The 16811-nt window shown below is 44.4% G+C and overlaps 1 protein-coding gene across 3 annotated transcripts in view; it reads right to left on the bottom strand.

Annotated features, from left to right (window-relative positions):
- The window catches only part of ELMO1 (engulfment and cell motility 1), a 584995-nt gene that overhangs the window by 330260 nt on the left and 237924 nt on the right, over positions 1–16811 (bottom strand). For all 3 annotated transcript variants that reach the window (XM_025292040.3, XM_025292041.3, XM_006053724.4), the window contains exon 13: positions 16020–16151. In XM_025292040.3, coding sequence (XP_025147825.1) covers positions 16020–16151 — 132 coding nt within the window. The remainder of the gene's footprint in view (positions 1–16019; positions 16152–16811) is intronic.

Raw genomic sequence — 16811 nt, 5'->3', positions numbered from 1 at the left:
GGACAATGCAGAAGGCTCTTTACAGGAAGAGTATCAATTTTGTTTCCTAGCTCTTGCCTGGAAAATCCCATGGATGGAGGAGCCTGGTAGGCTGCAGGCCATGGGGTCGCTAAGAGTCAGACACGACTGAGGGACTTCACTTTCACTTTTCACTTTCATGCATTGGAGGAGGAAATGGCAACCCACTCCAGTGTTCTTGCCTGGAGAATCCCAGGGAAGGGGGAGCCTGGTGGGCTGCCGTCTATGGGGTCGCACAGAATCGGACACGACTGAAGCGACTTAGCAGCAGCAGCAGCAGCATACCGACAGTATTCCCGCCACAGGAAGGCCTGCAATACCCCCGAATGCACACAGAGAAAAAGGGCTGCAAGGATCTATCCCAAAACAACATCCTCTTCATACTACCGTCAAAGTGAAATCCTCATCTTTAACCACATACTCTCCTAATTTAAAATTATCAAATATCACCCAAACCCCCCGGCACAAATTGCTCACGACTTGTCGTCAAAGGAGCACTTTCTTCACATTTTCCAGTTGTCCTTGCTCATCACTCACGCTCCTCCTTCTCAGCCAGGGCTAATCTGCACTGGTCCCTTTGTTTACCCTCGAATTCCTGCACGTCCAAACACCTCCCCTTCTATGATGCCCATCTCCAATGTCTGCGCCACACGAGTTCACCTCTAAAGTAGGAAAAGCCATGGCTGTGCCTCGTGCCTTGTGGAGGCTGCACTGCATGGGAACCATTTGGCCCAGGACCCTGGACAGGCTCAAATGCTGCTGCTAGTGGGGTGGTCACTGTGGCTGTTTTGTCACTGATATAAGACCAGTGGAAATCCTAGTGGGCCTCCTTAAGATGACATAGACCCAGCAGGCTAGTCAGTTTGGTGAACATTTTAAAGAGGAGGAGCAGGAATAATAAGAAAGCAAAGGGTTCATGCACACCCATGACCCTTTTCTGACTACAGAAAACTACAGATGTTTTTGCCTCCAGAAACATCTCAGAACTGCGTGTCATCTCTTACTGGTAAGTTTGTGGGTTTTCAAGGGTGCACAGAGAATTCCTCCTGTTCCCTTTTCTTTCCTCTTGGGAGTGAACAACGCAGGACATGTGCCAAGATGCCTGAGCCGGGACAGTTCTTACATAACCACCTTATTCTCAAATTGGTTCTGGTCCCTTCCATTGGAAAGGTTTTGACAGCCTTCCTACACATACAAAATGCTATACCCAGAATTAGAATCCCACACCATGGAGCCAGCTCCTGGTGTATAAATTACTTCCTCCCAGACATAAAACAGGTCTACATGGCTTGTTCACACCTCCTCTCCCGAGGTCACATCACACCGAATTCAGAGCTATGAGACACATGGACAAATGGTGACCATTTGGAAAAGAGGACAAAAAATAGTCTCAGGAAAGAGAATGAGAATAGAAGGCCCACTAACTTGACCTGGGGCTGTTCAATTGCTGTCCAAGGCAAGGTTGACAGCAAGCAGGCGATTGCACCAGGGGTCTCCGTCCTGGCATTTCTTCACCCTCTGGCCCCCACCCCGGAAGATCCAGCACTGCTTTTCAAGATGCTCTGATACCAGCCTGTGTGTGCGTATTAAGTTGCTTCAGTCGTGTCCGACTTTTTTGCAACCCCACACACTGTAGCCCACCAGGCTCCTCTGTCCATGGGATTCTCTAGACAAGAATACTGGAGTGGGTTGCCATGCCCTCCTCCAGGGGATCTTCCAGACCCATGGATCAAACGCATGTCTCCTGCATTGGCAGGCAGATTCTTTACCACTAGTGTTACCTGGGAAGACCCCTGACATCCTACCAGGGGCAAAATCAGGAGGCTCAGCCACGAAGCAGAGCATGATGGGAAGAGATGCTGGACGTTTACAACAATCCATCATAGGTAGCAGAATCCCATAACTGCTTGTCGTATTTAAGACTCTGATCAAATGCTCGAGTTCTAGTGCAGTCTAGCCTAAGTCCAAGGTACTGTAAAGGGCCACCCTGTATGGAATCAGCCAACTGAAGAGTGTTTCCTGTTGTGAACAGCAAAATTTCTTTGATTTACATTGTGATTTTGAGCCCTCCTGCCTCTTGGAACTCCTCACAGGAGCAGGTGTCTATGAGGACCGAATCCCTAAGGACATACTTAGCCATGGGCCTGAATGCTAGTTCCTGGGCTGCTATTCAAGGCAGAGGAAAAGGATTTACCTCTTCATTAAACACTTCTTGAAAATTATAAAATTCCTGCCCTGCCAAACACTTTTTAAAAATTCTCTAGAATTCATAGACTTTGGGACCTATTGTGTATGTGTGTGCATACTCAGTCATGTTTGACTCTGTGCAACCCTGTGGACCATAGCACACACACCAGATTTCTCTGTCCATGGAATTCTCCAGGAAAGAATACTGGAGTGGGTTGCTATGCCCTTCTCCAGGGGATCTTCCTGACTCAGGAATCAAATCTGGTCTCTTGCATTGCAGGAAGATTCTTTACCATCTGAGCCACCAGGGAAGCACTCTTGGGACATATTATCCCTCAGATTAGCTCCACTTTGAAGCCACTTACTTCTACTCTCTGATACAACTGGTTCCAGTCAATTGGAGAACTGTCAAAGTCAAAACGCAGACCCCACATTCACTGTGGCCACCCAACCCAAAGGGTAACAGCAATAATTAGAATTTATTAAATTTCTCTCAATGTCAGGCAGGTTTCTAAGAATTGGATTTCTGTTAACTCATTAATCTCAACCACAAAGCTTAGGTAGGAACTATTACTATGCCATTCTTACTAATGCAGACAATGGGATATAGAAAGGTTAGGTAAATTGTCCAAGGTCACGTAGCTGAGGAGCAATGGAGCTGGGATGCAAGACCAGGCAGTCTGGCCCCAGACTGTGTGTCTGGAGAGCAATGTTATATTATCTTAGATGAAACTGACTTGTTTATATATCATTAAGCCCACACTGGGAGAAGGCAATGGCACCCCCCTCCAGTACTCTTGCCTTGAAAATCCCAAGGACAGAGGAGTCTGGTAGGCTGCAGTCCATGGGGTCACTGAGTTGGACACCACTGAGTGACTTCACTTTCACTTTTCACTTTCCTGCATTGAAGAAGGAAATGGCAACCCACTCCAGTGTTCTTGCCTGGAGAATCCCAGGGACAGGGGAGCCTGGTGGGCTGCCGTCTATGGGGTCGCAAAGAGTCGGACACAACTGAAGCGACTTAGCAGCAGCAAGTCCATATTGAGCTATTTCAAATCTTAAAAGATGATGCTGTGAAAGTGCTGCACTCTATATGCCAGCAAATTTGGAAATCTCAGCAGTGGCCACAGGACTGGAAAAGGTCAGTTTTCATTCCAATCCCAAAGAAAGGCAATGCCAAAGAATGCCCAAACTACCGCACAATTGCACTCATCTCACACGCTAGCAAAGTAATGCTCAAAATTCTCCAAGTCAAAATTCAGCAATACGTGAACCGTGAACTTCCAGATGTTCAAGCTGGTTTTAGAAAAGGCGGAGGAAACAGAGATCAAATTGCCAACATCTGACATATGATCGAAAAAGCAAGATAGTTCCAGAAAAACATCTATTTCTGCCTTATTGACTATGCCAAAGCCTTTGACTGTGTGGATCATAACAAACAGTGGGAAATTCTTTAAGAGATGGGAATACCAGACCACCTGACCTGCCTCTTGAGAAATCTGTATGCAGGTCAGGAAGCAATAGTTACAACTGGACATGGAACAACAGACTGGTTCCAAATAGGAAAAGGAGTACGTCAAGGCTGTATACCATCACCCTGCTTATTTAACTTATATGCAGAGTACATCATGAGAAACGCTGGGCTGGAGGAAGCACAAGCTGGAATCAAGATTGCTGGGAGAAATATCAATAACCGCAGATATGCAGATGACACCACCCTTATGGCAGAAAGTGAAGAAGAACTAAAGAGCCTCTTGATGAAAGTGAAAGAGGAGAGTGAAAAAGTTGGCTTAAAGCTCAACATTCAGAAAATTGAGATCATGGCATCCAGTCTCATCACTTCATGGGAAATAGATGGGGAAACAGTAGAAACAGTGTCAGACTTTGTTTTGGGGGGCTCCAAAATCACTGCAGATGGTGACTGCAGCCATCAAATTAAAACACACTTGCTCCTTGGAAGGAAAGTTATGACTAACCTGGACAGCGTATTAAAAAGCAGAGGCATTACTTTGCCAACAAAGGTCCGTCTAGTTAAGGCTATGGTTTTTCCAGTGGTCATGTATGGATGTGAAAGAAAGCTGAGCACCAAAGAATTGATGCTTTTGAACTGTGGTGTTGGAGAAGACTCTGAGAGTCCCTTGGACTGAAAAGAGATCCAATCAGTCCATCCTAAAGGAGATCAGTCCTGGGTGTCCACATCTGATGCAAAAAGCTGACTCATTTGAAAAGACCCTGATACTGGCAAAGATTGAAGGCAGGAGGAGAAGAGGACGACAGAGTATGAGATGGTTGGATGGCATCATCAACTCAATGGACATGAGTGTGGGTAGGCTCCAGGAGTTGGTGATGGACAGGGAGGCCTGGTGTGCGATGGTACATGGGGTCGCAAAGAGTCAGACATGACTGATAGTCTATACTGAACTGAACTGAACTGAACTGAAGCCCACATTCCCTGTGCACCACCTTGTACCTGCTGAATGGTAACCCTTGTTGCAAAATCTCATGTACAAAGAAAGAATGCCAGGAGAGGGCAACTTGAAGGAGTTCGTGACTAACACTGTTTAATAAGTTGCCTTCATAGTTTTGTTTGCAAGGAGACAAAATTCTTGTGGGTTTTAAGCTAAAGTTTAAGGCAGACGGTTTTGGCTGGCCCAGGGTTCAGTCTTTTAAAAATTACCCCACCAAGTACTCTGCCGTCTAAGAGCTGCTCTTGATAGAAAATATCTTCTGTCTGGAGAGTAACTAACACACATGCCTTTGTGTGGAGCGCCCCCTAGTGACTATAAATCAGCACTGCCGCTGCTGCTAAGTTGCTTCAGTCGTGTCCGACTCTGTGCGACCCCATAGACGGCAGCCCACCAGGCTCCCCCGTCCCTGGGATTCTCCAGGCAAGAACACTGGAGTGGGTTGCCATTTCCTTCTCCAATGCATGAAAGTGAAAAGTGAAAGTGAAGTCGCTCAGTCTTTGTGTGGAGCGCCCCCTAGTGACTAGAAATCAGCACTAACAGGAGATAAATGGCCCAGCTTGGGTACAGTGATGCTGAGAAAGCTTGAGGGCACGAGAAGCGGGTGTCAGAGGATGAGATAGTTGGATGGCATCACTGACTCAATAGACATGAGTCTGAGCACAGGAGACAGTGAAGGACAGGAAAGCCTGGAGTGCTATAGTTCATGGGGTCGCAAAGAGCTGGACACGACTTAGCGACTGAACAACAACAGGCGCAATGAGTACTGAACAGGAGGAGAGTGGGGAAAACGGAGCAGGAGAAACCCATCCTCTCACTCACTTTTCAGTAGTCACCTGAGAGATTCTGCCTAGAGTTAAAACTAATTGCATTAAAATACGAGAGGAGAACAAAGCTCAAATATTGTCATGGCAATGAATCACAGTCCATTTGTTTGTAAAAATTTTCCTTTTCAATATTTCTTTTAAAAATATAAAGCACTTCAAGAGCACAGTTATTCACATGTCCGTTATAGGGTTGTTGTACTTTTCTCCATCTTCATGGCATCCATGGGTAACAGCTGGCTCTTGGGGGGCTGATTCTGAGATGAGACAGTCCCCAGTTCTTCTTGCACCTCTGCGCTCCTCTCCCTTGCTAGGGAAGGGAGAAGAGAAGTAACCTGTCACGTACGTGAAGTCACCGAGCTGATGGAAGTGGCAGCAACAGCATAAGCCCTGATACAGGAGTCAGGCAGTGGTAATGGGCCCATCTGTCAGCTCCAACAGTGACAGAGAGCCTGCGTGGGGGCTGCCCCTGCAAGCCAGACACACCACGCCCACTTGGACCATCCGTTCCCACCCCAGCCAGACAGCAAAGGAAGAAGAAGAAACAAAAAGTCTGCAAGTGTTCTACACGGAACTTCTTGATGTCTCTCTGCATCACCAGCAAGTGTGATGATGCGACCCTGCGATGAAGTTGGCCCTACCACCACACCAACCAGAAAAGCCCACCGCGCAGCAGCTCTGCCCAGTGATCTGCTCCCCGCAGTTCAATGACAGAGAAATGAAGCCCAATATCCCATCTTCTGGTTCTGCCAGAGACTTTCGGAAGCGAACTTTTATTCTTCTATGTGTGCACCCACAACTCCAACAATGCTATGGTCTCAGCACTTAAAACCAAACGTGAAGATAGCAGATGCTACACTGTGCATCACTGATCGAAAACATCCAAGACAGACACTGCAGAGCCCATCCTGGCCACGGTGTCCTCTCTTCACCTGTCATGAGGAGTTGCCACTCTTAACTGCCAGTCAAGGGAGTGACTGACAGAACTGCCTGCAAATTCTGGCTTAAACTATGAGTATCCTCAAATAATGCCCTTCTTTGGCTTTCCCTTTCACAACCCCCTTGCTATTTGTTGAAGTGAGGAAGAGAAAGGCAGGGATAAAAGGGAAGAAATGTTCACGAGGTTCAAGTACCCCATACCATCAAGATGGGAGTCTTGGTGATCTCTCTGAACAATTAATTCCAGAAATGGCTACTTAAAAGGGGCTTTCCAGGTGGCACTCTGGCAAAGAATTAGCCTGCCATGCAGGAGACACAAGAGAGACAGGTTTGATTTCTGGGTTGGTAAGATCCCCTGGAGGAGGCATGGTTACCCACTCCAATATTCTTGCCTAGAGAATCCCATGGATAGAGGAGCCGGAGGGGCTACAGTCCACAAGGTCACAAATGGCTACTAAAAGAAAAAGTTGAAAGATGAATCCATAATATTCTACTCACCTGAGAAATACATATCAAGAATCAGCTCAGACTTTCACAATAGCTTTGTATCACATCCCAGCTAGTTCATTTTTACTCTGCTACACACTCCAAGTTATTGTTGCTCCACGTTTTAATTATGTATATTTTTAACCCCCCAAATACATTATTATTATCATTGTTTCTACAGTCGATATTCATCTGGATTTTCTATTTACAGTGCATTCTTTCTTGCATTTCCATGTTAAGACAGAAGAAAATATTCGATGTATAGACTCTTAACGCCCCATATAAAGTATTTTCACGACAGCATAAGGAAAAATAATTGGAAATGAGCATCAGGAGATGTGGATGCTACATATAAATGCTCACTGGCTATGAACAGCAGGCCAATCTCACTTAACAAGGAGGCCAGGTGGGCATCTTAGAATGGTCCTAGCTTCTGTAGGCGGAGAAGGCAATGGCATCCCACTCCAGTACTCTTGCCTGGAAAATCCCATAGGTGGAGGAGCCTGGTAGGCTCCAGTCCATGGGGTCGCTTAGAGTTGGGCACGACTGAGCGAGTTCACTTTCACTTTTCACTTTCATGCATTGGAGAAGGAAATGGCAACCCACTCCAGTATTCTTGCCTGGAGAATCCCAGGGACGGGGGAGCCTGGTGGGCTGCCCTCTATGGGGTCACACAGAGTCGGACACGACTGAGGTGACCTAGCAGCAGCTTCTGTAGGACCTTGACGAAGGCTAAGCAGATCTCCTGAAGAGATCCTAAGGCTTCTTTTCTTGGCCCTACAGCTTCAAACTCTGCAGGCTGATAAGCAAAGCTGTAATATAATTGGGTGTCCCAGTGGCTGATACTCCCGAGTTCGTCGGGGGTGAGGTCTAACTGAGAGTCGTCAGTGGCTGTGGGTTTACTCCATCTGCTGGCTGCTTCTGCTCAGGCTTCACTAATAACTGTATCTCTAGGCTAGTTCAGTAATGCCTGACTCTTTGTGACCCTAAGGACTGGAGCTCACCAGGCTCTGCTGTCCACGGGACTTTCCAGGCAAGAATACTGACTGGAGTGGCTGCCGTTTCCTCTCACAGATGCACAGTGCTTAGTTTCCTTTCAGATGGAGCAAGACTAGAAATGATTAGGACCGGGGCCTCACTGCATTTTGAATAGGGAAAGGGGGTTTCTGAACAGAATGGACCAGAACACAGTGTCCATGAGGCAGAAGATAGAAGATGTGGTTCTGGGCAATAGGTGTATGTGGTAACTGCCTGTGATTTCATCCAGACTGAACCTAAACATTCAGGGAGTTCAGTTATCCCTTCACCACAGTCTGTAAAAGGTCCCTCCCTCGGGTGGAAGGGGTAGGCTGGGGCTGGGTGGACTGACTAAGACTTGCCAGAGCTTCCGTGAAGAGCAACCCAGCCTAATTAGTTGTCCCATTTTTTATGACCTATTTTTCATGGGTCACATCTTTAACTATTTGAAATTAGGGTTCTTGGTTAGGAATACTATTCCAATTATTAAATCATCCCTATGGGAAAAAGTGATTTTCTTTATTAAAATCTGCTTTAACTTGTGGTTCCAGAAATGCTTGAGAAAGGGGGTTAAGGACAGCAAAAATTAGGTAAATGTTAAAATTTACTTTCCATATAGTCTAGATTCTTGCTAATACTGTCCTTGTAGTCCAAGGGACTGAATCACATTCTCAGTGACAAAACCTTTAAGAAAGTCCTGTTAGGAGTGATGCTGAAATATAAGCCAGACCCACCTGAGGCTGCATTCTCATCTATGCAGAATGAGTTTGGAATGAAACTTGATTATAGGATGAAAATTCACCTAATTACCAGGATGTAGTATTTGGTACTGGAGAAGGCAATGGCACCCCACTCCAGTACTCTTGCCTGGAAAATCCCATGGACAGAGGAGCCTGGTAGGCTGCAGTCAGTCCATGGGGTCACTAAGAGTCGAACACGACTGAGCGACTTCACTTTCACTTTTCACTTTCATGCATTGGAGAAGGAAATGGCAACCCACTCCAGTGTTCTTGCCTGGAGAATCCCAGGGATGGGGGAGCCTGGTGGGCTGCCATCTATGGGGTCGCACAGAGTCGGACACGACTGAAGCAACTTAGCAGCAGCAGCAGCAGTATTTGGTACAGCAGCAGTTTCAAGGCAGCCTCTTGAAATAAATGACTCAAGTCACAGTAGGTTATAGTATTCACACCCGCCCCGACTGTCCTGAGTGGTGCTGTGATTTGCAGACATTTGTTGACGTCTCACCTACCTGTGAGCTCTTGAAGGATGGGCCATCTCTTCCCAACTTAGCATGTACAGGACACGTGGTGAGCACAGAACTGAGCCTAGGACCACCTTAGCTTCTCTTCTCCATGGCTCACCCCTGCCTGAAAACTCTCCAGGGCCTTACAGTACATTGATTCTCTTTGTTTCCTATACCTATGGTCTATGAAATCATCACGGACACTGAGCCATTGTTCCTAAGGGCAGTACAGGTTTAGGTTCCTTTGAGCCTCTGGTCATAAATTTTTGTCAATCAATCAATATGTGTTTTGTGCATTTCTGTTTTATGTTTTATGTGCATTTCTGTTTAAAAACTCACTATGTAACATACTGTTGATTCATTAACACAACTCACAGCAACAGCAGTGTCACTCATGCCTGAAGTCAGTTTATCTACTACACAGGTTTTCTCCATAAGGCACATACATCACAGCCTCTACACTTAGGAAGACTAGACAGCACTTTAGCACAAAGTTTGGGGGCCACTTTAAATGGCAAAATCACCAAGAGAAAGCACAACATTTCGAAAATGTGTCCTTGGCTGGACTGCAAAAGGGATACTCATTTAAGAGTTGAAACAAGACAGCAGATACCTTGCTGATCTCATGAGACTGCCCAGTAACTCAATTTTTTTGCCACTATGTGCTTGTCTGCAAATGACTGTGAAAGCCCATAATGACTGATTTCAAATAAATTGTAGGGAATGGGTGAATATTCAGGTATGGAAGCCATGAAGATTGACTGTCTATTTTAACCCCTCTGAATTTAAAATTCTCTATCATTGGTCTCTTGCTTGTAACGCCAACTCTACTTCTCTGCCCCCAGGACAGCATGAACACTGGTCATGACAAATGTCTTGCAGTTTCCCAAGCACACATTGTTCCCTCATCTTTGTTATTCTGAACCATGCATTTTCTCATTATCTTCCTAGGAGCAACTTACAACGCTCACATTCCCCCATCATTGTCTCTCACAGTGTCATGGGACACCGGGCAACATTCCAATAATAATATTAATAGTAGCTGTAACACTGTCCAAATTGCTATGTCCGGGTATAGTTCTGTACGATTTATAAGTGTTTACTCATTTAATCCACACAACAAACCTATAGACAGAAACAACTAACATGCCCCATTTTAAAGATAAGAAAATTGAGACATGACAATGTCAAGTACCTTGCCGGAATCACTCAGCCTGTGAGTGGCAGTCAAAGACAGCCCTGGACAAGCGTAATCCCAATGTCACACTCTCCTAGTAGCTGTTGATTTCCAGCAGCACTTAGACTAAGATGCTGTCTTCTGTGGTATGGGAACAGAGATGGAGATGGAGATGGAGGAAGAGATATATAAATATGCATCTCATTTCATATCCTGCCATCTGTATTTGAGAAAAAATATATTAAAATGACACCAAGCACTGCATATATAATTATGGATAATTATACTTGTGCATAAGTATCTTCTATCACCCAAGAAGGTAAAAAAATCCTTAAAAAATTTAAATGTAAATCTGTATTCATCATTTGTTTTTTCATTTTCTTATATTTTCTGATGCTTTGGAATCTTGGGTCCTTGCTGACATTGGAGGGGCTCCCCTTTGCAGAGTGACCTACTTTCTAGAGATAAGAAGGCTGCCTTCCTCCCCCAACAACCTCCTTTCTCAGGTGTTTACACTCGGGGCCACCATCCACCTGCCCTAATGAACACAGGGCCAAGTACCGGACAATGCAGGGTAGTATGCAGGCTCCAGAACGCAGGGAGATTATTCAAACCAGCCAGTTCTGAGTCTGCTTACCCGCTGTGCCTTGGCTTTCTCGTGGAAACCACAACAAAGGCTATTGCCTTAGTTTTCCCCTTGCTCCCTCTGTCTCCTGACTGACCCTAGTGCCCCCTTAAGTTCCTGTGAGGTCACATGCTCCCTCCTCTTGGGATCTATGAATAACAACCTGCCTGTTCAACAACAACCATCTCCAGGGGTAGGGCTGGCCTTATTATACCTGAATACAATAAAACCTACATTTTAAAAGAGTCTTAATTCTGAAATAATATTTTTCCCACTACGTTGTTTCACCATCGCGTTAGCCATTTTTTTTTATCTGCTAAGACCATCTGAAAATGTTAAGGTAAATGCTTATCAAAACACTTCACATTAAAAGCACATTATGCTGTTCAGAAAGAGTTTCTTTTTTAAAAATGAGCTTATTTTATCCCCAGTCAAGCTCAAGAAGAAGAAAAAGACAACTAAGGAAAAAACCCACTCTTTTCCATTTTCTGACATCTGCCTTAGTCTATGAGGGCTCAAAAAAAAAAAAAGAACTACAGATATCTCCTTTTAGACTGGACAAAGGTAAAATCCACAAATAGAGAAGCTATCAATTTGACATCAAGACAGTCACATTCTGAAGTCTGTGGCCAGGAACTCAACTCTTCTGAGTATGCAAAGCATCCGTCACAGTTCCTGGTCATTATAGTCAGGTATTTCCTGTGTTTTCAAAATAAAATCATTCTAAAAATGTGAATCTGCCTTCTGTCAGGTTGAGAAGCACACGTGCCCCTCCTTAGAAGTTCCAATAAGATTAGTATTAACCCAGACATCCTTGACTCCCTCTTCTTACCAGGGAATCTATAAGCATGTCCATTTTGCAACTCAGAAACCATTAACTAAAAGATCTTGGAAGAACAAGCAGCTTTGTGTTAAGAGCAAGTGCTTTTCTGTGTTATGACTAACCATACAAGCCATTTAGCCATTTTACATTGGGACTTTAGAATGATTTCACCAGAAAAATCTGCTCTGTTGGGATGCTGCACTGAGAAGAAATGTGAGGCCCATCTGCCTTCTCAAAAGTGTCGTGCTTTATTATCCGGTAACAAACTGTTCTTCTTGCCTTGTTGGAACAACGGCCCCTCCACTTCGGAAAAATGAAAAAGCTGCCTATGATTTCCTTGATATGTGCTCCCGAAAAGAAAGGGAGGGCAGTGCCGTTTGCTGGGTGCCTCCACCATGCCAGGTGCAAGGCCAGTTGCTAAAAGATGGTCTTGCAGGGCCCTCCAGCAGCTGCAAAATAGAAGAGCATCTGCCCAGTTTCATCCTGAAGAAAATGACACCCAAATAGGTTAAGTAACTGCCCCATGCTTGCATGCTAAGTCGCTTCAGTTGTGTCCAACTCTTTGCGACCCTATGGACTGTAGCCCATCAGGCTCCTCTATCCATGGGATTTTTCCCAGCAAGAATACTGGAGTGGGTTGCCATGCCCTTCTCCAGGGAATGTTCCCAACCCAGGGATCGAAACCGCGCCTCCTGTGTCTCCTGCTTTACAGGCAGATTCTTTACCACTGAGCTACCAGGGAAGCCCAAATAACTGCCCCATTGGCCAGTTATTAATAAATGGCTCGTTAGCAGTAAGTGGCTTTTTAAGTGGGAAGGATGGAATTAAAATCTAGACTCATTCAACTCCAAAAATTTGTCACTTAACATTTCCTGGGCAATGCCTACTCAGGAGATGTAAAAAAGAGGAATAACAATCTTATATGACTTGAACTTTTCTTCAAAGAGATCCAAAAGGTTACCCAAATCTCAGATTGTGCAGGAGGTCGGTAAGGAGTTTACAGACAAGATTACTCCTCCTTTGGAAGCACAGAGAGAATCCTTTACCAGGACAGTTTCCAGCATCCAGAGCTTTCCGGGCCAGACACTTGAGGTCCTCAACCAGCTTTCTGCGTTTCGCACAATGACCTCTAGGTGGCACCACCAGCCTGTCTTTCCATTAGTGAGGCCTGTGTATTTCTGCTGACAGGTAGTCAAAAGAGACAATTTCTGCTTGTGAAAGTGGTTGCATCATTTCTAGCATTAGAAATCATGACTAGTCTTTTCAGTTTCTCCATTACCTGATGCAAGATTGTGGCCTGGAAGAAGTTTCAGAGGAAGGACTAAAATTGAAAGCTCAAAGAAAGTACCAGGGAAAAATGAAGGAAACCAACACTCTGTTTTGGTTATTCTCTGTTCAAGATTTTTGCTTTTTTTTAAATGACTTTTGAAATCCTTGGAGTGGAGGCCACATAAGTGCTGAAAGCCTTAAAACCACGTAAAATTAACTTTTACTTTAAAAATGCAACATTCTTCATAAAGTACTCACAAAGCAAAAAACACTCAGCAGACGTTGAAAACTAAGACAGAGACAGACCCCAGAAGCCAACTGTGGAAGGAATTATCAATCGTGTTATGACAGATGGAGTTTCATCGAGAAAAATCACTCAGAGTTTGGCTTGTGGGATACCCTGGAGATTTCACACAGGACTAAAGCATGGAAATAAAAAAGGAGGTGTCTCATACCTCCCACCCTCATTAAGTCTATCCTCCCTAGAGACCTGCAGTAACACAAAAAGCTGGGATAATCCAAGTCCTACCGAGTGGTCTTTCCTCAACTTCCCTCTCTCCTCCATCCCTCAGACACATGCCCAGGATAACACTGTGTGTTCTGGGACCCAACTGCCCCCGACAAAACCCACTAGGACCTGGGTCAGAGACCCACTGTGTCCAGGGATCAGTGTGTGTAAAGAGCTCACTTTGCATTTTCCACATTGCAAATGCACTAGAAATCCAGGTAGTCAAAAGGAGGAACATTGTTCAAATGCACTAGAAATCCAGGTAGTCAAAAGGAGGAACATTGTTCAAATGCACTAGAAATCCAGGTAGTCAAAAGGAGGAAATCCAGGTAGTCAAAAGGAGGAACATTGTTCAAATGCACTAGAAATCCAGGTAGTCAAAAGGAGGAAATCCAGGTAGTCAAAAGGAGGAACATGAATGGTAGTAACTCAAGTGTACGCTACCCGCAGGCTGTCCTCCAGGACAGAAATATCAGGATCGAGGGGAAGCAGTTCGAAGTGTACACACCTTGATCTGTCCCCTGGCCATTCTGATATGACCTAAGGGTAAGAGATTGGATGATTTTGCACAACTTCCCAGGTGATTTGCATATGACTCCTGGCTCAACATGGGGCTTCCCTGGTGGTTCAACAAGTAAAGAATCTGCCTGCAATGCAGGACACCCGGGTTCAGTTCCTGGGTCGAGAAGATCCCCTGGAGAAGGAAATGCAACTCACTCAAGTATTCTTGCCTGGAGAATTCCATGGACACATGAGCTTGGCAGGTTCCAGTCCATGGGGTCCCAAAGAGTCAGACACGACTGGGCGACTAACTTTCACTTTCACTTTCCTCACTCAACACATTAAAGTAAAACCTGGAAGGAACTGTCGGGGAGGTAGAGTGTGAGCTTTTGACGGCTAACTCCCTAGCAAACAGAGTCTGCCAACACACGGATGGGTAAGGGCGGGGCCGGGGCCACCTCGGAGCCTTGAGCATCGACACACACCAAGCACAGGGGTGCTCACCTCTCCATCAGTCTTGGAGCTTTTTGCTAAAATTTAGACAAACAGATTCAGCTAAAAGATCAAATGGAATGTCAAAGTCAAAATTTGGGATATGACAGCATAAAAATAAAGCTCTGTAAAGCAAGTTGCAAAGTGAATACAATGCTTCAGAAGTGTTCTTCTTAGAAAAAACATGTTAAGACTACCAGTAAAAAACGAATAACATCAAATTATTTTTTTTTCTAGTTCTACAAATATTATTGGACAGGTTTATAAAAAAGTTACTCTGATGCACCAATGGTTAAAGTGGAAATTACCCAGTGTTTATGGAAGGCAATTTGATGATATCAAAAGCTTTAAAAATATATATCATAGAAATGCTAGTTCCATGGATTTATCCTAATGACATGATCAAGGATGTACATCAATACTGAGAGGCACAGATGTTAATTGCAGACTTATCTGTAATTTTAAAACACTGAAATACTCAGTAAAAGAGCTTGGCTAAATAAACTGTAGTACACTCACATAATAACAACTCTTTAGTAATGAAAACAATGCATATAACTGACGTGGAAACATTTTCAAAGAATTTCCACAAAAGATAAGGTTTTCCAAATAACAATAAAGCATAAATACCAATGTGTACAAATGAATATTAATATTAGTGTGTCTGTATGTATATTCAAGGAAAGAGTATTTGCAGTTATAAAATAATGCCCGATGATTTCTAATTACTGAAGACAAAAGTCTGATTTATGTTGGTTATGAAGGAGGTAGAAAGAAACCCAAATTTACACCTGCAGAATTTGAGGTTAATAAGCCAAAGGTCATGTAGAAATGTGATAATGATGAAAGCAAAAATAGACCGGAAGCAGAAACAAAAACAACAGATTATATTCAGGACAAGGCTGTGTTCTGATGTGAAAACTAAGTAAAAAGAAAATCTAGGTGGTAACTAATTAGCATCCATAACAAGACAAAACTTTTAGGACAAGATAAACTGCATGTCACACCATGATAAAATTTCAGGAGACTCTCAATCTGATTTTGATATGGAATTGACATATGTGAATAACCCAGTCACCAGCCCCAAATAAGATTTCTCCCACAGTTGCCATCACCCATTTAATTTAAATAGAATCTTCAGCCTCCTGTGAAGTAGATCTAACGAAGTCTAGATGCTTTCCGGGCTAACTACTCTTGGTTACACTTAATCAGAACTGAATAAACAAACTCAGTATTAGTCACACTTGTACAAGTTATTCCATTCCGCTGCAGCCAGAAGAGATTTTCATGTGATCCTGTTTAAACCAGCTAAACATCTGGAAAATGTGGAAACTATTCTGTAAGGCACAGGAGGACCACACGCTCAGAGGAGACATTGCTTATGTGGCTGAGGTCAGGCCCCCGGGTGCTGGAAGGAGAGAGCTTACTGGAGATGGCTTACTTACTATGAAGCCAAGTTTTTTATAATCCCGGGTGTACATGGACTTGCGCTTCTCCATGCTGCCACTGCTGTTATTTGGTTCAGACTCTGCATCAAAAGCAATTCTTCGAAGTTCAAATATGATGTCCCGCTGAGCCTGAAGGGGTTAGGAAGGAAAAAACGGGAGGGAGAGAGAGCTGCCTTCATTCTGTGATGCTTCATCCACTCCCTCATTCCCCAGGGTCTAAATGAATCACTGGGTACAGGCGAAAGGGAAACAGATAAAGGGCAACCAGTGTTCTAAGTTACAGCTCTGTGAACTTTTTTCCCCCTCCTGCCACTCTCCCTGCTGGTCAGCCCTGGCTTTATTCCACAATTATCCTCATGGCCAAGCCCCTTGGAGCTCTGGTATCAACTGCCCTGTGACATTCTCAATGAGGGCCCCAAATATGATGGAAGGCTTGTGATTGGAAAAAGCCAAGTTAGAGGATCTTGAAGTCTTGAAATAAAGTGATAGGCACATAAGGTTTAAGAACAATAGGTAAGTGACAAGGGACCCCTAACTCCACTGAGAATTGACTTCATATAGAGACAAATCTGAAAAATGGTTAAAACGGTAAAGGTTCTGTGGTGCATGTTTAACCACAATAAGAAAAAGGCATGTATCTTTTACATAAAAAGGAGGAGGTTTCCAAGAAGGGAGGGCTGTTCCACCTCTGGATGCACTGCCTTTCGAACTAGAAGTCGTAAGGCAGTCTCATCTCTCTGTGATGATTGCACTTGGCCTTGCCAGAAGTGTGGGGCACATTAGACGGCC

This window comes from Bubalus bubalis, chromosome 8 (assembly GCF_019923935.1).
Source record: "Bubalus bubalis isolate 160015118507 breed Murrah chromosome 8, NDDB_SH_1, whole genome shotgun sequence".
NCBI lineage: Eukaryota > Metazoa > Chordata > Mammalia > Artiodactyla > Bovidae > Bubalus > Bubalus bubalis.
The sequence above is the reverse complement of the archived record's forward strand: the minus strand, read 5'-3'. Positions and strand labels throughout refer to the sequence as shown.